The sequence below is a fragment of the Nothobranchius furzeri genome, chromosome 15 (assembly GCF_043380555.1).
Source record: "Nothobranchius furzeri strain GRZ-AD chromosome 15, NfurGRZ-RIMD1, whole genome shotgun sequence".
Lineage (NCBI taxonomy): Eukaryota > Metazoa > Chordata > Actinopteri > Cyprinodontiformes > Nothobranchiidae > Nothobranchius > Nothobranchius furzeri.
In genome coordinates, this window is record NC_091755.1 from 36,340,130 (window position 1) to 36,367,206 (window position 27,077).

A 27,077-nucleotide genomic window follows, 5' to 3' on the forward strand; every position below is an offset into this window, starting at 1 on the left:
AAAGAAACAGCATGAAAAACACGGACATACAAAATGTCAGTGTCATCAGACAATCTATAACACTTTATTTCACGTTTCACAATTTACTATTATTTGAATTACTTCACAATCTGGTTATGTAATCCTAACATTCAATCATCAATCTGTGGTGAGAATAATACGGGAAGTGGGTTTTTGGCTTGCTTTGATTGGCTGAATCTGGTCCAATCAACAGGCGCAGTCGGAGCTCTGCACATCCACAGGCTCATTTAACGCACACATAGCGGAACACGGTAAGTCTCTCAACAAACTCGTATTTCAGAGTAAAGTTACTCGTTTGAAAGCCGGTTAGTTAGCGTGTGGCTGTGTTAACGCAACCATGTAGTTGTGTGCGAGGCTTCGTTTACGTGCACACACTCTAATGTCTTGTGACCCTTCTGTTAATAAATAGCCTAGTGCTGTGGGTTAGATAGCTTAGCTCACAAGCTAACTAGGGTGACTTGATCGAGCAGCTAACGGGAAGCTAAGAACTGTCGGATCAGTTGCGGCACAAACATTGCCAGCGTTTATTGTTTTGTCATATTTTTGCTGTTCGTGTGTTCAGTGGTTTATTCACGCATCTTTGTAATGTTCAGTAGAACTTTTTTGTTTTTTATTATAATAGAAAATTGACATATGATTATGATGTATGCTAACTGCTGAGCTAACTTGTTAGCGCCTCAGCTTCGCTAAATAGTTTGGTAAATTTTTCTTCAACTCAGATTAAAAGCAGATTTAGTAATTTACAGTAGAATTGTTAGACGGTGTTTATATTTTCAGCCATGTTAAAGTTGGTTACCGCCGTGTCAGAGCTACACATTCTCTCCTTATTTTTTCCGGCTACCACCCATCAGTTAGCATGTACCTAAACGTGCTAACTAGATGCTAATAAAAGAGTTGTCAAACTTATTTTCAGTCAAGCTACTTGTAGTTTTCAAGTATAGAATATTTAAATTCACGTTAAATTAACTTCTCAAGTTTGTCTTGGTTTTAGCCGCTGTTGTTTTTAACGGTGTTATTAAAGTCTCAGCGTTGGGAAACTAATAGCCACACCCTTCCTTTCGAAACCAACTGCGCTACAAGTAGTTGTCAGGAAAACGATTTTAATTTCGATCAGCAGATACTAATGTGAACACTCGACACCTTCCGCGTCACATTGAATTATACTTTTAAAGTTTTCATTAAGCTTATTAACCAGAAGTCAAGTTAAAACGATCCCCCCTCTGGCGCTGACGCATGATATTTCTGTAATCTAAAGATATTGTTGCCTGGGTGGCTTCACTTGGCTGAAAGGGGAACTGTAAACTGCCATTTAATTATTCTGAGAAGCTGCTTTTAAATTATGTTTGCCTCAATGTTTATGTTGATCACCAACAAATGTGTAATTAATCTTTTATTCAATAACTTGAGGAGCCTTAAAGTTAAACATATCGGAGCCGATTTTAGGGAATATTATATTTTTCCTTTGTCCATTTTTTTATGTCCAAAATTTTTATGAGCCTTTATTGGTATTATTTTTCTGAATGAAAGCCAAACATTACATTATCACTGCAGTCCCACTTTGTTTTTAACTTAGATTAAACAAAGTCACTCCTAAGATTGATGACTTTTGATGTTTGCTTTTAGAGATCAAACGTATTTATGTCAGTCCTGTAAAGCTATCAGTAATACAACATTATAATAAGATGTTTACAATTTCCTAATTATGATTACACTTTTGGCTGTGTTAAGTATGTGTTGTACGGTTTGGCGAAAAGCTTTTGTCCTCATCAGACATCAGCGCCTTTTATGACTTGTTTTGTAAATCTGTTTGATGTGTTTTTGTGAAGCAATTTGATTTCTGTTGGTAAAAATGTGCTTTAATGAATGTTTGTTTACTTACTAAGCTTTTCTAAAATTGGCATCAAATAATTGGGTTGGTTTAGCGCATATACAGAGATCTGAATCAGATGTTTTATTGTTTGAATTTAGGACGTTTTCGTTTACTTTGACTTGACTCGCTCACTGGTTCCTCTGACTCTCAGCGCCTTCCAGACCTTCATCTGTGTGCCTGAGGATCTGTAGGCTCCCTTTCCCCGATGTAGAGGGAGTTCTCATCAGCAGCAGACGTGTCCACAGTAGGTGAACTTGTTTTTGCAGACTTGGTTCAAGGTGTATTATATTGTGAATATGTTTTTGTAATATTCTCTAGCTGAAAGTTTAGATTAGGTGACTCCCTAGGTACCAGAGCTGAAGCTGGCTCGTATCTAATCAGGGCAAAATTTCTTATCAGATGTGAAGTGTTTGAAGTGAGTTTTGACGCCCACACAGTTTTAAACAGCATGACACATGAATAATGTTTTGCTCAGCATGTTTACTTTCTGATTTATGCTTTAGGCACATTTTAGAATCACATCTAGGTGCTGTTCCCCACCCCAGCAATAATGGTGGCACAGTGGTTGTACATGAGCCCTCTGATCTCCCTTTTCTGTATACTTGACTAAAAGAGGGTCCACACAATGGCTCTTTGTGACGTGCCTACTGTGGCTGTGTCACACTGTGGTGCTTCATACGTTGTATTTAGAATTGCTAATGCTGGTCAAGTGTGACAGAGTGGTTTGTTTTGCTTGTCTGAATATTAGACAAAGGTCTAACACAACTATTAGAATTAGTCGGTTTCATGATACCTTTGACATTACTTCATCAACTAGATAGACATGAGTTATTTAGTAAATCTTTTCAGTTATGTTTGTCACGGTGTGAAAATGTAACCTCACGGTTATTGTGACCAAAATTATCACGGTTTTCGGTATTATCTCGGTATTTTTTAAAGTTACATTTTTTGACAATTAAATAAACCCTGTATATCAGGAAAATTTTGGCCTCAGTTTGTGTCTAAATTTAGCCTAAAATGTGTTATTTTGTAATTATGTTGTTTATTTGTTTACATTTTTCCCATTTAGTCGTTAAAATACCAATATTTGCCCATAGCTTCTTATTATTTGTCTGTTTGATGTCATCATTTTAAAAATATTAGATCAGATGATACTCAGTACTCAAGTAGCCTTCTAATCGGATACTTTTTTTTACCCTTACTTGAGTAATAAACCCTATATCAGGAAAATATTGTCCTCGGTTTGTGTCCTTCCAGTGAGCTTTGCAGATGTGGGAAAATGTCATCAGGCAGTAATCATTGTTAAATTCATAATTATTCTCGGAGAGAGACCAACTCTTATCTGCCCCTGGGAGCCCCGTAATGCATAGCGTCATTTCAACATGGGGGTGTCCGCGGCACGTTTTATATGCAGGTAGCGGCGCTGCGGCTGCTTTATATTCTTTATAACCCAAATCCTCGGATCACGCATTTTAGCTAAAATGCTAACGTTAGCTTGCCTTGCGTTGACTGTAGAGTTGTGGGTGATTGTCACGCAGATGTGTCATGAGATGTGAAGCGTTGCTGCCTTTCACAGACACTTTTTCTGCACGTGCTGCAAACAGGATAGCCGTCTTCTATCAGCTGTCCCTCGGCATTCTTCTGTTATCCAAAAAATGCCCGTACTTCCCACTTTGTCTTCTTTGAGGGATAACAAATGTCCTCCTGAGCGCTGCCGTCTCCTCCTTCAGCCATTATTTCAGCTTTAGCTTCAAGAAAGTTTTGGTTGTAAACAACAAAGTGCGCATGTGCCGCCGGCAACTTCAGCAGATGATACGGTGGCTGGTAAGGGTCACTGCGCCTACACCGCAGCCACGGTAATCCACCGAGATGATATATTTTTAAAAAACAAGACGGTTATTATTATTGTCTACTTTTTTTACCGGGGTTTACCGCTACACCGGTTACCGCGACAACCCTAGTTATGACACTAATTCATCAAGCAATCCCAAACCGTTTGGCTGTGCCGCATAGCAGTGATCATTATTCACAAGAGGAAAAAAGAGGTTTCTCTGAATAAATCACTTTCTGGGTGCCTTTAAATAAGATGCTGCAATTTTAATAAATGTTACGAAATCTTTTAACATGATTAAAACCAGTGATATCCATCTTATTAGTTTTAAGGTTTCATTAATGTTTTACACTTTAGGACTAAACAGTTTTCGCAGAAGGCTTTCTTACATTTTTGTAACACACACCTGGATGATCCTCCCCGAAATAAACAAACAAATATACCTTTGGCCTGAAAAATAAAATAAAACCCAGGCAGAGACCGGCCATAGCATCATCTTTTTAATGGGCATCACCCATTTTGCTCCAAGTCTTTTCGTTTCATTGCAGAAAAAGCAGCTACAGAAGTATTTCCTGACACTATGAATGCTACTAACTGGTTATTGTCTGTTTTTTTATATTTATCACTTGGGCTTCTCCAATAATCCGACGTGTCTCAGATTAAATCTGCTAAAATGGTTTATGTTAAAGTTTTCATGCCTCCACTTAAACATTTTGGTGTCTTTAAAGCTTCGTGCCCTATTTTTCTAGGCCATGTGTGGTCTAATCTGTGTCAGGCTGATGATGGGTCATTCTCAGTGGCCTTTTTCTTTTGTAATATAATGAGATGGTTATTCGGGAAACTGGAACACCAAAGCAGGGATTGAATTTCACTCTGACATTGTGCTTATTGTGCAGAATCTCTCAGAATCACACATAATTCAGATACATAAAGAATTTCCTGCTCACATTTCCAGTTATATCTTCTAATAATCAGCTGCTGCAGCTGCTAGTGGTACAGCCTCTAGCAAACACAGATATGTTCCATTGTTATCATTAACAGGTCGTCATAATGGGAGCAACTTGCAGCCTTACAGCAAGCCAGCTGAGTTGTCTGTCACGATAGCAGTGAGGTTGTGCCACTAGCTGGACCTCCACTTTATGTCTGATAAGAATGTACTTTGCACAGGGAGAGAGAGAGAGGGAGTGTTGATTTTTAGTGGTTGTGCTGCCGTGTTGTAGATACAAAGGCATCTTGATGCAAATGAAGCTGGATGACGTGGAATACAAGTGTCTGTTCTCCTGTTGCAGCAGCAGCAACAGATGAGACACGAGAGCTGCTGTATGCTCCGGTTGGTGAAGGAGAGCAACAGATCTTCCTCACTGGGACTGGAATGTCTTAAAGCAGCACAAACATTTACAAGTCAAGGATTCCTATGAGGCTGATTGACCTACATTCATAGGATAGTCTCAGATGACCAATTACAGACGGTTTTATAGACTATTATTTGTAGACTCCACCTAAAGTCTTAGGATTTAAAACATTTGCAGGTCAGCAATAGACTAAAATTCATTTGTTACTATTGTAAAAGATTTTGGTTTTTCTCCTGTAAGTTTAGTTTGGGGAGTCTAGGAGCTCTGCTACAATTTCTAAACTATTTTACAAACGTTTAAATAAAAACAACGCAATGGAGAAAGTCGTACCACCCATATGAATATGATAGCTGAAGTCCCTTGGGAGTGGGAGGGAAGGAGCTCATTTTTGGCTAAAGAACAAGTTTCTATTGTGCTAACATGAATAATGACACTCTAGAAACTGTACACAGGGCCAACTCCAGAATGGAAAATAATACAGTAGTAATTCCTTCTGTTTTACCTTGTGGGATTATTTGATGCAATATTTAACTGATGCAGCTGTTTTTGAGGTCAATAAAGCAGTTTTATTTTATTGTTCCTGAAACAGAGAAATGCACTGGAAGCTGCTGTGTCACCTAATCACCTCTTTTATTCCTCCAGACTTGTGTTGTCCCTTGAAGTGGCCCACCATGCGTGAGTACAAGCTAGTTGTGCTTGGATCAGGAGGTGTGGGAAAATCTGCACTGGTGAGTCCACATAGCTAATAATAATAATAATAACTAATAATGTAGCTGTTTTTACTGTAAAAATCAACAGTTCTGTAGAGAAACACAAAGCTTCATCAGTTTTAGTTGAGATTTTTGCAGTTATTTTGGTTTAATAATAATAATAATAATATAAATCAGATTTTAATGAAAGTAAATATCCCAACAAAACAACTGTGCAAGTCAAACTAAGTGAATATCGGGGCGTATAAGAGCTGCCGCTTGTAATAAATACTAGGATCATAGTTTCCATATATATTTAATATTAGTTCTAATTTGCCAATCTGCTATTTAATGATCCTAAATTACTTGTAGTGATGACTGATAAATGTAACTGTAGTTTAACACCTACGTAAAGGAGTAAACAGAAAGGACAAACCTAGATAGTCTTACGATGGGGGTTGGCCATACATCATTCATGATCAATATTTTGTTGCTCGGGAGAAAAAAAGGTCTTAATTTGCTAATTAGATGATGTGGACATATCCATTACGCTCACATGGGTCATGCGGCGCAAAACGATGACATTTGTGAAGGCGAACATGGCTGGACTGATGTCAGTGAGCAGAGAAAGATCCACGGCAGTTTCTGAGCTATTCTGGCCACTGCAGGGCTAGGGCACTTTAACAATCACACATTATGTTCTGCAATAGAAGACGAGGTAAAACCTTTAGAATTCTTTGTCTACTGATTTGGTGAATTTTCATTCAGTCGCATTATAATGATTAACAAACATGGCTGAAATGGAAAATATGAATTCAGAAAACAGAAAAAGTGGCATTTGTAAAAAAAGAAAACCGATTTCCAGAACCTCAGTATTACTGCCCAAAAACAATGAATGGATATTAACAGATGGTTGAACGGTGGTAAATCGTCAGTTTTAAGCTCGGATCACACGGTGCGATTTTTTTGCCGTCGCACAGGATTGTTCATGTCATACTGTGTGAATTCCAGAAAGGTGTACGACGCCAGATTTCAGTGAGGCAGATGGCACGACGTCTCGCTCCTGTAGGACATGCAGCGTCACTCCAGCAGACCGCTAACCAAAATAAATCTGAAAAGTTAGAATAAAGCGTCGCCGTTAACACTTCTTTTTAGCGCCAGCTCATCTTCCTCAAAGAGGAAGCATCGTTTTAAAAACCCTCACTTTTTCCCTCTCCTTTTCCCATCTTCCAGATAAACCGCTGAACTGTCTGTCCATCCTTCTGATCCTCCTTAATAAATAAAAACACACTAACCTACAGAGAAGTAACAATCTGTCACAGATCACTGCACTATCTAAACTTTTGCAGTGAGTTCTGTCTGACTGTTTACTCCGCAGCTCCGCCCCATGAGCTCATCACACCCGCTGTCACGGAGCAGAGTATCCTCTCTCTCTGCAACAAAACGCGACTGAACCGTCCTTGTCAGCTGAATATGGGAAATTTCCACCAACAGCAAAGGGATCTCATGTTTTTGTATTTTAATTTTTATGTTTGTGAGCACATCACCTCTCACAGATCACAGAATCACGGTTTTCACAGTTTTTCTGATGGTCTACAAATGTAGGTTAAGTATTTTTAGTATAACTCCTGTTTAACTTGGGCTGTTAACATAAATAAAACGGGTGTGTAGTTAATAATCTGCATTTTAAACATAAACTGAAAACGAAGCTCAGAGAGGCGGAGTCTTGCTGCCGCGGCGTCCCAAAGGTGTATTTTTATTGGGCGATTGCAGACAGGAGTCGTAGGTTTTCAAGCATGCTCGAAGACTTTTTGAGGCTGATTTGGTCGTGAGACGGCTCAAAAAGCTGTCGCAGAGTTGGTCACACTGTACGTTCTCAGATATGCAAATCGCCCTCACGTTGACCGTTTTTTGTCATCATTCTGCTCAGGACGAGGGATTTGACCGAGACGGCCAAAAATCACACAGTGTGATTCGGGCATTAGTTATCAGAATAATCTGAAACATCATAGTCATCCACATCTTCATTAAAGGTCAGCTAAAGTTAACCTCTTTCAAGAAAAAACAAAGCTACATTTTATAGAGTTTTAAGAATATACCAAAAACGTACCACACAAAAAAGTATGACCATTTCAGTCCGAGGAGTGGTTTGGTGGAATAGCATAGAGGAAAACATAAAAACATGTAAAACTGTTGTACAGTTAAAAAAAATTATATAGAAGAAAACTTTTGGAAATTTACTAATTTGCTAATGAATTATGATAGACATTAAGAAGTTGGTAAAGTCAGTAAGATCTCATTTTGAATTTGGATTTTATTTAAGATGTAAAAGTATAAGTGTTTATATGATTTCTTGCTAATGTGAAAATTCTAATTTTGCTTGACCTCTAATGGGATTAATAAAGTATCTTTGAATTGAACTGTATTGATTTTGTTTATGATGTATGTGTAGAGATGTTTATTTGGATTTTGGAAATGGAAAGATGTTGAGGGATAGGGCAACGAAAAGCCTTGAGCTTCTCCCTATTCCCCTGTAAGGACCAAAGAGGAATCTAAATCCTCTAAATAAGAAATTTTTATTTTGTATTTGATTTAAATTTGTTTGAATTGTCTGAAGTGAATGAATGGATGAATAAATTAATGAATAAATAAATATTGTTTTCCATACATTAAATCACATTATTTCCTATAATTATTTAGATAAAATGATTTAGATGTTCTCTGTTTTATTTGTTTTTCCTCTCTCTGTCCATTCCAGACAGTCCAGTTTGTGCAAGGCATCTTTGTGGAGAAGTATGACCCCACCATAGAGGACTCTTACAGAAAGGTAGTTCCTGTCAAAGTTGTTGTTTACGTTTCTTCTTTGTTCCTATAAAACTGTTGTTGCTTCTGCCCGACAGCAAGTTGAGGTTGATGGACAACAGTGTATGCTTGAGATCCTCGACACGGCTGGAACAGTAAGTCACAGCAGACGTGTTTCACGGACGAGTGTTTCTGCTGAGGGGCTGCTGATGTCTGGTCTTCTCTGTTATTGTTCTGCAGGAGCAGTTCACAGCTATGAGGGACCTTTACATGAAGAATGGACAAGGCTTTGCTTTGGTCTACTCTATTACAGCGCAGTCGACATTTAACGACCTCCAGGACCTCCGGGAACAGATCCTGCGAGTAAAAGACACAGAGGATGTGAGTAGAACACACTTTCAGCAACACATACTGCATGGTGGCGCAGTGGTTAGCACTGTTGCCTCGCAGCACGAAGGTTGCAGGTTCGAAACTCTGCTGCATGGAGTTGCGTGTTCTCCCCATGCATGCGTGGGTTTCCTCCGGGTACTCCGGTTTCCCCCACAGATCACAACATGCCCTATAGGTTATAAATTGTAAGTCGCTTTGGATAAAAGCGTCTGCCAAATAAATAAACATAAACATACTGATTGTTGTTTGTATTCATGTGCACCAGCCCAGCTGCCACTGAAACGTCTCACTCTAAACCAGTGGTTCCCAACCTTTTTCCCAAGGGACCCCGTTTTTTACCAGTAACATTTTTGATGACCCCCTCCCATTCTCTCTTCCAGTACAAACATTATTAAGAAATGATAAAATTGTTCAAGCACATTTTAATATGCTTTGGTTCAATAGATAACAGTAATAGTAGGCTCCAGTACAGAACAAAGTCATTAACAAAACCAAACAGAGCATAATGTGCTTAACAGTTTGTATTACTTTTTTGAACACATTGTTTCTTGTAAACACTGATAAATCAATCATTCCTTTCAATAAACGTTTGACACATAAAAAAATACACTGAGCAAAATGTACTTAAATGTGTATATTACTGTTTATTCTAGATTATTTACTGTAAAGGCTGTGATTAATCAACCAGTCCTATCTTTAATGAACTTTTGACACTTGAAAATAAAACAGTGAGCTGAGCAAAATGTTCTTAAAAGTGTGTTACTTTTTCTGTACTAATTATTTCCCGTCTTAATATCAGTAAAATGTTCACTCAGGAAAAAAATGAGCAAAATGTAGGCTATAAACAAGTAATAAATGAAGTTTTAACCCCTTAAAGTGGAGAGGTCCTGGCGACCCACTGAGAGGCTTTGGCGCCCCCTTGTGGGGGTCGGGACCCCCAGGTTAGGAACCACTGGTCTAAACAACCACGAAAACTTAAGAATGTTTTCTTGCTGCATTTTTTTGTCAGTTTGAAAGAAATCTGATGTGCAAATTTAAAAACCAATGAATAAATTGGAGCTAATTTTCTGAAGTTTGAGTTCTGTAACAAAATGAGTGAGTGTGTCCAGTTAAGGTCAGACTTTTGGACATGTTACGTGCTGCTGTGATTGAGTCATGTCTAATACCTATCTTACCCAAGACAAGACAGCTTTATCTACATAGCACACGACCTTCTCAGTGGCCTAGCAGTGTGTCTGCCCTGAGACTGGGAGATCCACGGCCGGGTCATACCAAAGGCCTTAAAAATGGGGCCAAGGGCAGCTGACACGTCTCACCTTTATGTTGCTATTGTTTTATTAGACGCACTCCACTTTGAACTGCACCAATCCAGCAACTGCTGCATTTTAATAACTAGTATTAAAGGTGAATACACCAATATTTGCACAAGAATAATTTCTGCGTTAAACTCTCAGTGACACACTTTGCAGGGGGGTTTGGCATTTAATTATTCTTGGCTGGAAAAACATCTCCTTCTGCCCCCCGTATTTGACTTTCTGTCCCCCTGTATTTTGGTCCAAGATCATTACTGGGCTGGCCCTATTAAACACCTTCTACACCCCTGCTTAATGACTTAATTAAGTATTTTTAAGCCAGTATAAAAATGACTGAAACACAAATTTACATATTTGGCGTTATTGACAATACCTTTGATTTAATTTATTTGTTAAGAACATCAAGATGCATTACAGTGAACATTATAATAAAGTACATTTTTCTAGTGCAGAGAGGAGATGACCCATAGAAGCACTGATCTGATCTCATTTCAGAGAAAAATAGAACAGGTCATATGCACCTAATAAATAAAATTACTAACAAACTCAGGAATCTGTTTCTTTGCTTCATTGTTCTGGTGCTGAAAATATCACTAATGCAGATCAAAGGAGATACGCAGATGAATGCACCTTATTTATTATTTGGAAATTAGTGGGTGTGGTTTACATCAATTCATTATTTTAAATCTGAAATTGATATGGATTGATCAGAAGTTGCTATGTGTGTTGTTTATTTGAAAACTGTTTACAGAGCAGCCTCAGAATTGAGATTAAATATTTTTGATCACAATAGTAAAGAAACTATTACAGAACAAGTTTTTCAATAAAATCAGAACATTAATATTTAAGTGCATGAATGCACTCACTCATGCATCTGAACTCATGCAGTAGGAACTAGGAAATATGAAATAGTAGAACCATTTTATTTTAATTTGATTAAACTGATTTTTTCCTAACGTTGTTGGCATTTTTCCCCACACACAGTTACACAAAACAATGTTTGTGTGTGTGTGTGTGTGTGTGTGTGTGTGTGTGTGTGTGTGTGTGTGTGTGTGTGTGTGTGTGAGAGAGAGAGAGAGAGAGAGAGAGAGAGAGAGAGAGAGAGAGAGAGAGAGAGAGAGAGAGAGAGAGAGAGAGAGAGAGAGAGAGAGAGAGAGAGAGAGAGAGAGAGAGAGAGAGAGAGAGAGAGAGAGAGAGAGAGAGAGAGAGAGAGAGAGAGAGAGAGAGAGAGAGAGAGAGAGAGAGAGAGAGAGAGAGAGAGAGAGAGAGAGAGAGAGAGAGAGAGAGAGAGAGAGAGAGAGAGAGAGAGAGAGAAGTTGAAATAATTAAAGAAACCGGAGCGGAGGCAGTGACCAACGCATGCCGTTTTCAGCTCCGTCTTGTCAAATGCACCACGCACATTACGAAAAAAGTAACTTTAAATATTCAACCGAAAAAGAGGCGAGCTGAAGAAAACCTAGGGAGCACCGAAGAAACGTGAGCAACAGTGAAGCAAGCACAGAGAGATCCGTTACTGTCTGTGTGTGGGGTGGATCAAGTTTTGTGTCTAGGGAGGGGCGGGCGCTCCATGTGACTGGCTAATCACAGAGCGTGAAGGCAGTCAGTTACCCAATGAGGATTTTTCTTCAGCACGATTACAGATATTTACGAGTTTTACTCGTTTCATGCTCGAATTTGTCAAAAATGCTTTATCAGCGGCTCATCCCTAGCTGTAACCGCCCTGCCTCCTCCTCCTCGCTGCCTGCCGGCTGTGATAACAAGCAACAACAGAGTAGTTCCCGCTGCTTCTTCGGCACAAAAAAAAAAGGAAGAAATCTATAAAACGGGATCTTGCAGGCGTGGCGCTGGGATTTCAGCCGTGGCGGGCCGCCACGGCTACGTCTATGTAAGGGAAACACTGGGTCATTACACGCCCGTAACAGCAGAGGGTGCCAGGCTGTGTGTTCTCAACAGGAGAAAAAAATGGAGCAGAGTGGACTCAAAGTGGGGCAAGTTAAGAGTTCTGCAAATTTTAAGATGACGGTGTTCAATTCAGCAAAGATGTCAAACATTGCATGCATGGATGCCTTGGATGGCAGTGAGGATGATGTTTAATGGGAGGAGCCGGCTGGACACATGTAGAGATCTGATGGTACACCCGGACCGCAGCAGAATGAGAGAGTGAGTACAGCGAGGCAGAGGGCATCTGAATAAAAGCCTCATTTGACTTTTGATTTCATATGTCAGCAAAGTTATGAGAGTTTGCATTAAAATAGTATTTTGTGAAATTTTCAATAAAAATAGTTTATTTAAAAAGAGATTTTTTTTTTGTCTTTTCCTGAAGATTATTCTTGGAAAGGGGGTGTTCTTATATTCGGGTCAAAACGATACATAAAACTAGAAAACTAACATAATATCAATAAAATATTGATATAAAAAGATTGAGGTGGGTAGTTTCCTGAATGGCCTCTGTTCTGAGAAACAGAGTTTATGTCATCCGGACTGCAGGTCTGAGTGCTGCTAAAACCAGGGTGTGATGCTGCCATCCTAAAGGAGTGCATTACTTGTGTAATCAGCACATTTGCAGTGGCCTCTAGTTTGAATGAATGCTTTGTAAGTAATTCTGGGGAGGGCTGGTGTACCATTACCAGGAGCTGAAGTGACCCACTTCACAGCTGAGCTTCAGGCGGCAGGTTTTGGGGTCTTTTTTTTTCCTGATATCTCACCCCAGATTGGATAACAGCAAAACAACTCTACCACTGACTTGCAACGGTGATGTTTCATCTCCACAAATAACACAAGCCTGGAGGAGCTTCTGCTGTGTGTTGGTGTTGCTAATGCTAACTGTTAGCTTAAACTAGCTGACACGTTTGCTGCTGATTACCAGACGTTAAAACGACAATAGCCTTCGTGAGTCAAGATCGGTGAGTCTATGAATGCTAATTCAGTGTGACATAGACCTGTGAGGATTTTCAAATCCTAGCTAGGAGTTATACACTCTTACTGCAGAGGGGATGAATGACGTACGGCGGCGTTCTGTTTTATGACAATGACCTCAAACACTGTTTGCTCTGTCATCATCTCGTCTTTCGATAATCAACCTTTCAGCGTGTGGGTGTGAGCACAAATGACTGGTTAGTTATAAACAGACATGAAAATCTCTCATTGGGGGATTATAGAGTCCTAGAAGGCCCTATATAAATGCGGGCCCTTTACTATTTAGTTTGTGTGCACCTATTTGACACAGTCTGGATGAGATTACCTGATGATGTAAGTTCTCTACTCTAACCTAAATGCGTCAGCAGCCGTACTAAATATCCTCTGAGCTTTTACCAAACTGTGCAAACACACACCCTGCTGTGTGCCTTGATACAGCTCACTGTCTGACACTTATTTAACTTTTAGTGCAGAATGACTCGGGGAAACTCCATCTGCTTGTTGGTCTCATTCTGAATCTAATCCCAGACCTGTTATTCTGCTATTTCAGAATGCAGATGCTGAGCAAACTTAACCATCCCTGTAAAAAAACGCTCAGGAATTCAGCAAAGCATAAAAGCACCAAATGTTGCCTCATTTTGTACAATTCAAATGACCTAAAGCAGGGGTCGGCAACCTTTCCCCATCAAAGAGCCATTATTACCCATTTCCCACAGTAAAGAAAACACTGGGAGCCGCAGCAGCCGCAGCGTTGTGGGCGGGGCCTACCCTCAGACAGCAGAGAGCTGCTTTAACCAATCACAACAGGTGACAGCAACCAATACCAGTCACTCATGTACCTCAAAGTTATCTTTCAACAGAAGATGATTAATAAAGCAGTTTGTTTAAAATTGGTCCAAAAGTTGTAGCCCATCTGTGCTACAATATTTCGATTTTTTTTCACACTGCTAGTGGTTTTAATAGTTGAGTAGGTGACGCTTTTTGAGGCATCACACATAACATCACACATAACTGTTCAGAATACAAATCCAGGCTCTGTCTCGTTGGACTGTTGTAATTCAACTTTGTACTGAACTAAACTTCGCATTAAACATTGTTGAAAAGGTAAGAAAAGACAATTAGTTTTTTTTCCTCATTTACACTGACGGAGATAACGGCGCAGCGTGCGTGGCTCTGGTGTCATCAGGTTTAATGTTTCTGTTTGCAACAATCTTCACTAGAAGGTAAGACGGTTAAATGACAGGGTTCGCAATAACCCGATGTTTCCCGTATTTATTTTGACGGAGAAATCTCAAGCCTGCAGATGCGCTGACATTTTAAGGCACATCGTGGAGGTAGCTACATCAATCAGGAAAAGATTCCCATCAGAACATCTGAGATGGACACTGAGCTCAGCACAGCTCGCGCGTAGCATGGACAGCGAGCTGAAGATAGATCAGGGGCTTGGAGCGCGTCGCAGAACCAGAACCATGTAGGAAGATTCTGTGTTTTCTAAACCCGGCCTCTCAGAGACTTGTCACTTTAAAAAATGTTCCCTGATTATGAATATTTGGCTGAATAGCGCTTGTTCCTGTCTCCAACACTGTGACGCATCCATGAGCCTGTCTGAGGAACAGTCCAGAATCTCCTCTTCAGCTCCGAAAGCTCCTAGAGACATTTGATTACGCACAAGCAGGTGACCTGTTCACGTTTACGCAGACAATCTTTAAATCTAGAATTGGCTACAGATGAAAACATGAATAAAATACATTGTAATTAAATATTCCTTAATTAGTTTACTAGCAGAGTCTAGGGAGCCGCATCAGATGGATGAAAGAGCCGCATGCGGCTCCAGAGCCGCAGGTTGCCGACCCCTGACCTAAAGAATAATTTCAGCTCTACAGTCATACATGTGACTGTGTGTGTGTGAATGGGTTAATGACTGATTGTGTTAAGTGCCTTGGGGGGGTTGTAGAACCCTTAGAAGGCGCTCTACAAATACAGGTCATTTTACATCATTCTTCAGGCTCAACCCCCACCTTTAGAGGCATTGCTGGGGGGCTTTGTGACGGTGAGATAATGTCAGATGTCGGTTGGTGCCATCTGCCACTTTCAGTCTTTGTTGGGTTAGCCCCAGAGGATGGATGTGCAGCATGCTGATTGCGTGCGTCATTTATTCAAAGCGGGTTGCTTTCCTCGACTTCTCTGCTTCTTCATTACAGCTGCTGAATATGCATCTCATGCTGTTGGACTTATTATGATTTAAGCTTTCTCATTTAGCTCTCTAGAGACCCGACTAAATAGTCCTAACTGTCACGAGCAGAACTTGAAAAGACCCTTGAGGACGCCAAACACAATAAAAGTAGATAAAAAAAGTCTTTATTTGATGCAGAGTTACCAGAGGTGGGCGAGGCTGGAGACAGAGTCGGAGACAGGCGAAGGTCGTGGTGGCAGGCAGAGTTCAAGACGGGGGTCAGGAGCGAAAACAAGGTCCGGAGGCTGAGATCAGGCAGGGTGAATGGCTGGAAGATTAACTTGCGTGGGCTTTCAATAATCTGGCAGAGAACTGGTGGCTGACTGGTTCTTATGTAGTAGAGGGAGCAGGTGTGTGAGATGAGCTGAGGAGTAGAAGCAGGTGAAGTGGATGAAGCTGATGACAGGAACAGGTGAGATGAATGGAGTTGATTGTGGTTGCCAGGGGAAACGGGGCTTGTCAGGAGCTTCGTGGGGGGATTAGGTGAGCTGAATGAAGGCTGAAAGATGGGAGTCATGACACTAACCCTTAAAAATTGCTATTGGTTCATTGAAAAACACCAGACATTCAATGAATTTACTTCAAATGCATCAGAAGTCTTCATTATGAACACATTCCCTCAGTCTAATAAGTACCGTTGACTACCTCACACTAGCCAAGTCTTTCTACCTTCATTTAACTTTTACATTTATTTATTCTACTGGGAAGAAGACGAACAGCAATTTAATTCACTTTTGTTCTGAACATACTGTGACCCAAAAATAAAAGACTGATTTAATTAGAAAAGACCTGTTCTTACTTCTGAATAGCTGCAGCAAGCTTCGTTTATGTAATCCTGTAACCCTAACACCCCTCTATGTAATTTTCACTCGTTTCATCTGAAAACCTTTCTGTTGATCTGATGCTGGGTTTGCTGATGCGTTTCTGATCTTCCAGGTTCCCATGATCCTGGTGGGAAACAAGTGCGACTTGGAGGACGAGCGTGTGGTTGGGAAGGAGCAGGGGCAGAACCTGGCTCGTCAGTGGAACAACTGTGCCTTTTTAGAGACCTCAGCTAAATCAAAGATCAACGTTAATGAGGTTTGTACTAGAGCAACACTTCCTTCATTCTGAGGGACTTTAAATGGTCATCGTGTAAAGGATGGGTCGTTTACATCTTACTTATGAACCAAAAAATGTGAGATTCCATAGAAATATGAAATATCAATCTGATGGATCTTTGAATATTTTAACCAGAAGATCAGAACTTTTTATTGCAGGGATTAAGCGACACTTCATATTAACTCCGAGGAAAGAGAAAGAGTCAGGTTTAAAATAGTTAAGAAATTTATTTTCACACAATTTAAACAAGACTAACTTTAAACACTCTTGTGTACTGATGGACTAAGGTGGAGTGAGACGTGAGAGGATGGTGTGTGTGTGGAATGTTGCTATCAGAACCAGCTGATCCAGAGAAGCAGTTAGTTCTGAATGGGAGTGAATGTTTCGCTCTAAACTTTAGTCAGAGATTTATAACACACATGAAACGCCATCTGTCGGTCTACTTGCCCCAGGGGAAGCCCCCGTTTAGATCCAGAATGTCGAGGTCCTCTTGGACCCTCCTTGGAACCGAAACCGGTAGAAAAGCAGCGGCGCCGACCAAACTAGTCTTGGAATGATTCCAGGTCACGACAGGTTATCACTGGCGTCTCCGAGACCCTGAAGGGGTCGTGAGGTTCAGCTTTTATTCTGAAGGAACCGTTGCGGTCAGGTGTAACTTGCAACAAATTTTAGCCAGCTTGTCGAGGTTCTTTTGGCTGAAGAGGAAGTCCGGATGGCCTGTCCGAGACTTCTCTAGAACGCTTTGAACTAAAGAAAAGGTGACGTGGAATAGTTTTATAAGTGTCATATTTTGGTTTGCTGAGGGAGTTCTACTCTTTCATGGCCTAGAGCATAAAGGTGTGGGACACTTGTTTAATCATTTGCAGTAGTCTGTGCTAGAAATGAATACCTTGTAAGTAGAAATGTGGGGGGAAAAGCGGCGGTGCGCCAGCTTCAGGAACTAGAAGTGAGCCTCACCCGAGGAGAGCTTCAGACAGTGATTTCCTGATGTTTGGATGTCACTTCTCTGATTGGATATCAGCAACACGGACTCTGTTTGCGCTGCAACGTGGATGTTTTATCTTCACAAATAGAGCCTGAAGGAGTTCTGCTGTGTGGTGGAGTTGCTAATGCTAACAGTTAGCTTCTGCTAGCCGAGACATTCTCTGCTGTTCGCTGGACGCTAAACCAACAGCAGCCTTCCCCATTGTGAGTGAAGATGGTTGAGTCCATGAATGTTAAGCAACAGTGTGGTGTAGATCTGTCAGGCTTATCTAATCCGAACGTTTCACCATCTATTTTCTATCAGAATCGAATGCAGGAGGTAGGTGTAGGCTGGGACGTAATTTTGGGGGGGGGCGGGTGGGACATGTCCCCCCCACTTTTTCAAAAGGCAGTTTTGGTCCCCTGCACTTTTTTCCGTCCAAAAACAATGTTACGCTCCATTAAATGGATTTGTTTGAGCACTAGGACCGAAACGAAAACCGGTTTCCTATTAGACCTGCCCAAAAGCTAATCTATTGGCTCTGCTGATACTTGCTAACGTATTATTGGCTGTTGCTGCTGTCACTCAAGTTGTAAACAGTCAGAACGTGCTCACGTTGTTTTGCTAGTTTGGAGCCGCTAGGGAACACCGGTACTGAGTCACATCGTCAACTAGACGCTGTGTAATATCAGAGCTCAGCTCAGCTTCCATTACATAACATTTGAATAAGTGTTCATTTGTGAGTCTTTGGTAGTTAGGCACAGCCAGGAGGCAGCATGTCAAGTAGGGCTGCAACAAACGATTATTTGGATAATCGATTAATCGGATGGGGTCTCGACACGATTAATCGATTAATCGGATTACATGGGGAAATTTTTAAAAACTGCTAGGGAAACGTTATTTCTCTCCTTCCTTCACGTTATTTAACACAACATTATTAGAAAACAGTTCAATAGCAGAAAAACAACATGCCATCACCTAAATTGTCTTATAAGGTGTATAGACAGAGACCCTAAGCTACATCTATCTGTGATCTAAAATGCTTGGTCCAAGTTAAACAGCTTAAGGGCAATTCTCATCTGTTTTGTTTGATCTCATCTGTTAATATTTATTTTAAATGTAATTAAACATAGGCTGTGAATTAATCAAAATTGATCACTATTTCCAAAACTGACTGAAAAAATACCAAATAAAACAAAAGTAAATGAATGCCATCCTCCTTGTGATGATGCCCTGGGCAACTGCCATAAAGTCACATCAAGAAATGCTGCTGATCATTCCAATGATCCCAAATAGACTCACATTAGGCCACATGAAAGCAACTGAACCCAAAAATATATTAACCAGTATATAACTGCACTCTCACACAACACGCCTGCAGCAACAGTTAGGACTCCTCCCTCCCTTTTAAAAGCGTTTTTGCTTCTGAGGACATTGTGGTTGTAAAACCACATGCTAGTAGTCTGGCCCCGGTGTGATCAACCAGTTTCTGCGGGAATGTGACGGCGGAACCAGGGCCAGATTAACACTTTGTTGTACCCTGGGCAACAATATTCAAGGGCTCCATCATCACGACCCAAGGATCACCATAATGTGGTCACATACAGAATATTTTACTGTAATATGCAGTAAATATACTCAATACTTGAATGCCTGACAACACGTAACCCGCCCAGAGTAACCTTTGACCCACCTCGTGTGGACTGACCAATGAGGAGAGGGTCTTAAATTGAGGCCCTCTCTTCATTGGTCAGTCTGCATGAGACTGACTCTCAACTGACGTTCAGTCGTAGGCAGCGAAGCGTCTCTGTGCAGCGCAAAAGCCCGGGTGGACAGTTTGTTTAATATAGGGTGACCATATTTCCATTTCCAAACAAGAGGACAGGGGATCTGTGCCTATGACGTCACACTATGGCAACGCCACACAAACCATGTTGGGACCCATTTTTTGTAAGAACTAAATTAATATCAGATTCTGCCAATTAAAGGGCTCTAAAACTATTCATATGTAAATATTTTGCATATTTAATGCAAAATCTAATTTTTCTGCTTTAGTGCTGCAACAAGGTTTTATTAATAATAAATTATTATACCTTTTGTTTTACTACAGCATCGGTACGCTTCCTGTGCACAGATTATTAAGGATGCTTGTTTCAGCTGTGAGATTAGACGATAGGATCAATGAAAAAATAAGTTGTCACACACTCCATGGAAACTTTCAGAGAATCCACAAATAGTGGCTTTCAAATGGTTTTGTTACTTTTTGCAAGTTTTTAAAAGAAGCAGATGAGACAGCATGTCTGATAATTTAGTTTTTCATCTGATAATATTAGAACATGTCAGTAATGTCTGAGGGGCTTTTATAAACACTGTATAACTAACACTACTGGAGAGGGTATGAATTACACAGAGGCTTCTGGGGAGCCCAGTTATGGGGGGGGGGAGGGGGGGGGCATTTTGCCTTGGCCCCCAAAATGTCTTGAAACGGCCCTGGGTGTGTGACTGAGTTTTGAAGGTGATCTGAATTGTATCAGATGTATAAATATGACATGTGTATAACTTATTGTTTTTTACTGGTAAAAACGTGTCGTGGAGATAAATCTACCTACATTTTACTTTTCAACACTTTGTTTTGTTTTCTTGTTTTTATTTAACTATTTTCCTGTCCTGTCTGTCTCTCATCTTCCTGCATCTCCTCATAATTCTCCAGAAAATCTGTTGCCTGGATTCTTACCTTTTCACCTCATCAGTTACTTTTGAGCAGATCAAAGGGATCTCCTGACCGAAAAGCGCAGAGCGCGTTTTCGATGCTGCGTGAGGTGACATCACCACAGCACAGGTGATGAGCTCCGCAGTAGCGAGCTTCAGGCACAAATAAGACAGAAAATAGAGAACATGTGCAGACATGAACGATCGTGTGCTAATTATAGTTTTTTGGTTGCGCCACTTTGAGAATGGACCGTGCGCTGGAAGCAGCTGCCTGGATCGCTGCGCGACAATGCGGAACCGGTTCGCAGCAGCGCAAGTCTGCCGGCTCTCCCTCGCGCTGATCTGCCGGTACCGGCTCTCCCTCGCGCTGATCTGCCGGTACCGGCTCTCCCTCACGCTGATCTGCGGCTCTCCCTCGCGCTGATCTGCCGGCTCTCCCTCGCCCTGATCTGCCGGCTCTCCCTCGCGCTGATCTGACTTGCTCTGGTCTGCGCGCAACGGCGGGCAGGAAAGGGGGGGGGCGCTTTTGGAAGAGTTGTGCGACACAACGAATCGATGACGCAATTCGTTGCCAACGCTTTTAGTAATCGATTTTCATCGAATTTATCGATTCGTTGTTGCAGCCCTAATGTCAAGAAAACGAAAAGTGGATATAAGAGACTTCTTTCAAAGTCAAAATGTAAGTTGGAACATGTGACACCCCTGCATTAAGCTCAGACTCACCTCCTCCTTCACACACATACTCAAAACTAACCTTTACAAACTCATCTCCTCCACATAACTGACTCCTCAGACACAATTTATTCGTATTATTATAATTATTATTTTTTTATTATTAGTATTATCATCATAATTATTATTACTAGTAGTAGTAGAAGTGTAACTTCAAAACTTTTATCATTTAACTTTATTGTAAACTTATCTATTGCAATGTATATGTTCACATTAAAAAGCTCTGAAAAATGAACAGTATCATCATCGTCAACAGATTTTTTTAAGCTTAATGTCAAAGATGTACACTTTTCATTAGATTTATCTTATTTTTTCCATTTATTTTTTGTGTGTTGAAATGCAACAACTGTTTAAACACTTTTAAGGGGAAAAACATATTTAATATGTTTTTATACACTCAAATGTTAGGGTGATGATCATGTGTAAAACATTAGTTCAGCATGTCCTCTAACACAGCAAATGAACAAACGGCCAGATCTCAGGAGGGACCGTTTATGTATAAATAATTTTTATACTTTTGACTAGGCCTGGGAAAGTAACAAATTTTGCTGGACGATATTTTGTCCAACAAATTGTTGATGATAAACAATATCATTGTCAACATTATCTAGACCAAAATAACCACTAATATAATGTTAATATATCATAATAATGCAAGTACACCCTTTAAAATGCAACAAATAAACCTTCATTTAACATTGAAATGTCCAGAACCAGAACTTCTAAATGAATAAAAATAACAAGCAAAAATTAAATAAAAAAGGAATCTCACTCCCTGTTAGAAAATGTTGCACCAAAAACAATTAAAAAAGACCCAAAACAATAAATACAATGGCCTATCCATTGTCAACAGCCAAAACTGCACTTCAATAATAATGAATAAAAATAATAATAGAGTTGTACATTTTTTAACTTTGATATATATATATATATATATATATATATATATATATATATATATATATATATATTGAGGATGGAAAAATTATTGAGATGGGCACGTGACGTGTCAAGGGGTCTTTACATAACACCCCCCACCCCAAATCCGCACAAGCCTGCTGTGTCCCCCCCCCCCCCACTTCTGAAATCAAAATTTCGTCCCTGGGTGTAGGAGACTATTTTCATGTTCAGCCTGCATGAAAAACTCTGAGTGACCGATTATAATCAGAAATAATAATTAAAAAAAATCTTCTTTCAGTGTTCCACATCTTTAAGAAAGTAAACCCAAAGTCATAGGAAGTGCTGGTATGTCAGTAGGTCTGCCTACTAACAAAGGCTTTTGAATAGTGACACAGATGACTGAAGAACAAACCCTTCCAGCAGGTCATGTTTCAGCCTTAAGAGTCTGATGACAGAGTCAAATGTTTATGATCTGTCTGGAAATTTAGGTCTTTCTAGGGCTGCACAATATATCGAAAAATTATCGTCATCGCGATAACGGGACGTGCGATAGGCCCATCGCAAAGCACGTCAAAAATGGTGATAAATGTTTGGTTCAAACATTTCCATCCGCGTCATACATCACCTTTTTGTAAACCAGCAGTTTTTACGCGGAAGTATTATTTGACCAATCAAATGTAGCCCTTCTGACATGCGGCCAATCAGATGGGTCCGTTCACTTAATACGCCCGCCCCTACGTAGACCCTTAGGATGGAAAGCAACACCTGAAATGAGTTTGCGGCGCCGTTCCCTTGTTCGTCATGCTGGCTCAGAGCAACGAACGCACTTTTTGCTGATGTTTCTGGAATCGGCGCCGCCTTCAAACGTGAACGTGAGTCCGCTCGGTGTCGTTAATCAATTTTACCGGGCTGACTCCGACACGTGCCGGTGAACCAACCCACCTTCCTCCGTCGCTAGTGTTCCACCGGGTGGTGACGTTGGCCCCAGGCTTTGGTTAGCTTCCAGCTAAAAGGCTACAACACTCTCCTCCCAGTCCCACCCTGCTAAAGAGGGCCTGGAAAAGTTCCCTCACACATCAAAGTGATTTTTCCTTTATGAGCTTTTATAACCGTATTAATCAGGATAGTTGATTTGCTGCTGCACATAAACTGTCAGTCAGAAGCTCTGCTAGCCGATTATCATAAGAGGAGCTAGTTCAATTTGTTAGCTTGTTATCAGAATCATAGTTGCAGTTTCATCATCTGAGCTGCTTTTTAAGATCTAGGTAAACTTGTTCAATTTGGGGTTAAAAACAAACATTTTCACATATTTTCCATGTAGTTTTTTTGCCAGTTCCTTTTCTGAAAGGTAGACAATTGTTTTTCTCTTTCCCTCAGAAAATCTTAATATTCTCCTAGTTTGGCCCAGCACAGTTCACTTCCCAATTACAGCAACAGCCTTTTATCATAACCACATAAGTGGAGAAAATGCTCAGTAGCAATGAGAGAATTTGCTGTTGCATTTAAGTGATGTTAACTATTATTTAACATTTAAACTTACTTTCAGATTTTTTTTATTCAGAAACCCTGGTAAGGGATGTTTTTCTGTATTTGGAGCATCAGAAAAAGTTTTATGGTGGTGGTGATGTTTTAAAGTCACTGAGAAACTGCATGCATGCAGTTTGTTGTTTTGCTGCTAATACAGTAGCAGGTGCAGCTGCTAATACAGTAGCAGGTGCAGCTGCTAATACAGTAGCAGGTGCAGCTGCTAATACAGTAGCAGCTGCAGCTGCTAATACAGTAGCAGGTGCAGCTGCTAATACAGTAGCAGCTGCAGCTGCTAATACAGTAGCAGGTGCAGCTGCTAATACAGTAGCAGGTGCAGCTGCTAATACAGTAGCAGGTGCAGCTGCTAATACAGTAGCAGGTGCAGCTGCATATTTTTGAATAAAAATGTTATGTTGTAATGGAATTCATGCATTAGATTTTGTTTGCTTTGAACCCAGAGCAGACGTCACACGCCAGACGACATCAACACTGCATACTTTACTATTTGTTCATTTATCGCAAGTAATATCGATATCGAAATATCAAGCACTGTTATCGAATATCGCAGGTTTTCCTAATATCATGCAGCCCTAGGTCTTTCTGTTCTTTATATAAGCAAACTACAAGAAACTCCAGTTTATTTCTTTTGTTTTTAAATTTGTAGATTTTCTATGATCTGGTGCGACAGATCAACAGAAAAACGCCGATGGAAAAGAATAAGACGAAAAAGAAGTCGACTTGCACACTGCTCTAAGACGCGCTCCCACGGTTGCTCCAGGCCAGGTGAGTGGGAGTTGGAATTAAATTTATTCCAGACACTTGCAGAGTTTCAGGAATGACTCAGCTTTGGCTTTTCAGTGAACGTTTAACATTAAGGATCCTGTTGTAATAATTGGGTAATGTTACAGATTTTAACAGGAAAGGAGGAAGAGGAAGGGCTTTGCTGCTGCAGCAACAACATCTGAATGTAAAGAGCTCGCTGTGAAAACGTGTTTGGTTTTAGAGTGGAGCAGAGTTGGCTGAAGCCCCGCCCAGTGCCCAGCATTAACTAAACAGGAAAGAACATTGTCATTTGGTCACAAACAGCTTCTGAAAGTTAGATTTAAACGAGTCAGGTTATAGTTCAGCATTGCTGCCATGTTCTAACTGCTACGGACTTGATCCTGTATCTACAGCTGGTGAATGAGCAGCCGATCAGGAATGATTATGATAAATTAGCCTCTAGAGAATAAAGTAAACATGTATTTCTTGATTTTGTTGGGGAACTATAGAGCTGACCAGCACACAGATAATGTAACCATCTACTTTGGGAGTGATGAAGAGCTGGGAGGGCACGATGCTCCGACATGACAGACAAAAGCTGACTGTAAAGCTGTGATGAACTAACCTGCAGTAGAACATTTACAAAATGTTTGTGTTCACAAACACCAACAGCTGTTTTAACAGGCTGTAGGATATAAAAATGTCTGTTTGCAGAGATAATGACACAAGCTCTGATCCGCGTAGAGAAACGGTTTTCCTGCAAGGAGATCCTTAGGAGCGACAGGATGGGTTTTAAGAGAACAGACCTGTTTAAACGAACCTCTTTTGGGCTCTCGGTGCTACCCAAACCAGAACCTGCTTAGCTCAAACTCTTTCTGTTTCTCTCACCATCACAGTACATTCACACACTATCACTGCTTTCTGTCTTCCATGGTGAACTCTAGTTTCAATATCCAGTTCAGGATGCAGACATCATGGCACCCTGGACCAACCCTGTGATCTGCTGATATAAATGTTGTCTCTGTGTGACTCCACAAGAACTCCGATTACTCCAGAGGGAGGATTTGATATTTACTGGGGCAGATGTTTAGTGATAACGTGGAAAACCAAACCGTCTTTTTTTATAGGACATGTTCACACTTACACCAGCCTTGGCTAGCACTGGAACCTCGTCAATAAAAATTAAATCAAATTACCGTATTTTCGGACTATAAGTCACACTTTTTTTCATAGTCTGGCTGGTCCTGCGACTTGTATACCAAATTATGTATATGGCACTGCTGCGGGCCGGCTCCGGACCAGGTTTCAGCTCCTCTGCCCTGCTGGGAGGGTTTGAAACACTGCCATCCTCTGCTGGAGACTGTGGCGCGCTGCTGCACCCTGGTTGTGTATTCTGTTATTGTTACCGGTACTTGTCTTGCAATGTGAAACGCTTGGCCTCATATTTTATATATAAAAAACAAAAACCAAAATGCGACTTATATATATGTTTTTTTCTTCTTCATTATACATTTTATGGCTGGTGCGACTTATACTCCGGAGCAACTTATAGTCCGGAAAATACGGTAAATCTGAGGCTGAAAAAAGTTTACACCCCCAACTTACCAAAGCACCAAGACGTCCCATCCCAGAGATATTCAAGCTAAACAGGAGCGGATGTCCCAAGGCCGTCCAAACACTCATCGTCGGTTACAGATATGCTGCCTGAGCTAAATAGTAAAAAAGTTAGCTTCTTGTTTCTAACACACCTGCAGCACTTCCTGTTTCGGTTTAGTACCAGCAGCGCACAGGTCGGATGAAACACAAGCAGAATTTGGCCTTTTGAGCCGTAGGGTTTATTACGTGTCGTGTGTCTTTGAAGTCTGATTAGTTTTCCTTCTGATAATTTTCGTACACGTTTAATATTATGCTCTAACGTTTCATTCGTTTTCTTGCAGAAACTTGCAACGATTAACTGTTTCCCAGTGGATGATGCCAGCATTCCAAATCCTCTTCAGAGCGTTTTGAAAAAGGCTGACCAAGAAACCTCACCACTTGTAAAATGGCAGAAGGCACATACTCTTAACGAAAATGTTCTGCTTACTAATGGCAAAGAAACCTACATACTCTGTATTGTCGGCCTTATAACAACCGTCTTTCCTCTTCTCCGTGGTGTCTTTCTTCTGGAAATTTCTGTGTACAAGAGGAGTCTGTGGATTTAAATCCACACATGGGAACTAAAAAGGTTTTATTGGAAATGACATCAGTTTTTGGCATATTTTAAAATAATGTTTGCAAAATAATTCATCTGAAATGTTGGTCTTCATGCACATTTCTGCACTAACTGTGTTGATGAAGATGCATCATTGTTTATAAGTTACTCACTCCTACTTACAGGGACGTGTACTGATAACATCTTTCCTAAGTGACTTTGTTTTATATCGCGAGCTGTAAGCCTTCCGTATTTCCCATAATATATTCTACTTCCATTTTTGCATAATAAAGTTAAAGAAATTAGTATTTTACAGACTCATGGGGGGTAAAGGGTGCATTCTGATTTGTGTTTTGAGGCTGAACTATATTGTACTAAGCCACATCTAATATTGCTTCTTGTTATCCTGTCAGATAATTTTCCAGCTTTTATGAATGATTAAATTTTAGTACATTTTCATTACTTTTGTTTGTTTTTTAATGATCGAGAGTGACTTTTTCTGGACAGTTTCAGTCAGAAAATCAGAGAGCTTTGGCAGGCTGAAAGTACGAGTTCTGGTTCAGATCAGGTCAGGGGCGTGTCCAGGGAGTGGCCTAGGGTAGCATATGCCACCCTTGGAATATGATTGGCCACCCCAGGTGCCACCACACTAATTTACCTTTAAATAGGCTTTTCATTGTCCACAAGAGGCTTGGGGGTAAAACCAAAAAAACATAACCATTGGTGCCACCCCTGCACAAAGTTGTGCCTCACCTGGGCCTAGGGATGGGTACC

At 40.5% G+C, this 27,077-nt stretch overlaps 1 protein-coding gene across 3 annotated transcripts; it reads left to right on the top strand.

Annotated features, from left to right (window-relative positions):
- Positions 1 to 182: 182 nt before the first annotated feature.
- Positions 183 to 26,762, top strand: LOC107390354 (ras-related protein Rap-1b). Of its 3 annotated transcripts, none has more exons than XM_054745741.2 (9): positions 183 to 272; positions 2,043 to 2,135; positions 5,717 to 5,802; positions 8,522 to 8,590; positions 8,664 to 8,720; positions 8,806 to 8,946; positions 16,354 to 16,497; positions 24,015 to 24,133; positions 26,050 to 26,762. In XM_054745741.2, the coding sequence occupies exons 3-8, from the start codon at positions 5,746 to 5,748 to the stop codon at positions 24,102 to 24,104; spliced, it is 558 nt and encodes a 185-aa protein (XP_054601716.1). In that variant the 5' UTR covers positions 183 to 272; positions 2,043 to 2,135; positions 5,717 to 5,745; the 3' UTR covers positions 24,105 to 24,133; positions 26,050 to 26,762. The 3 variants fall into 3 exon arrangements, with proteins under 3 accessions (XP_054601716.1, XP_054601715.1, XP_054601717.1); XM_054745740.2 differs by having other exon boundaries at positions 197 to 272; positions 1,990 to 2,135; XM_054745742.2 differs by lacking the exon at positions 183 to 272 and adding an exon at positions 277 to 326.
- Positions 26,763 to 27,077: the final 315 nt, after the last annotated feature.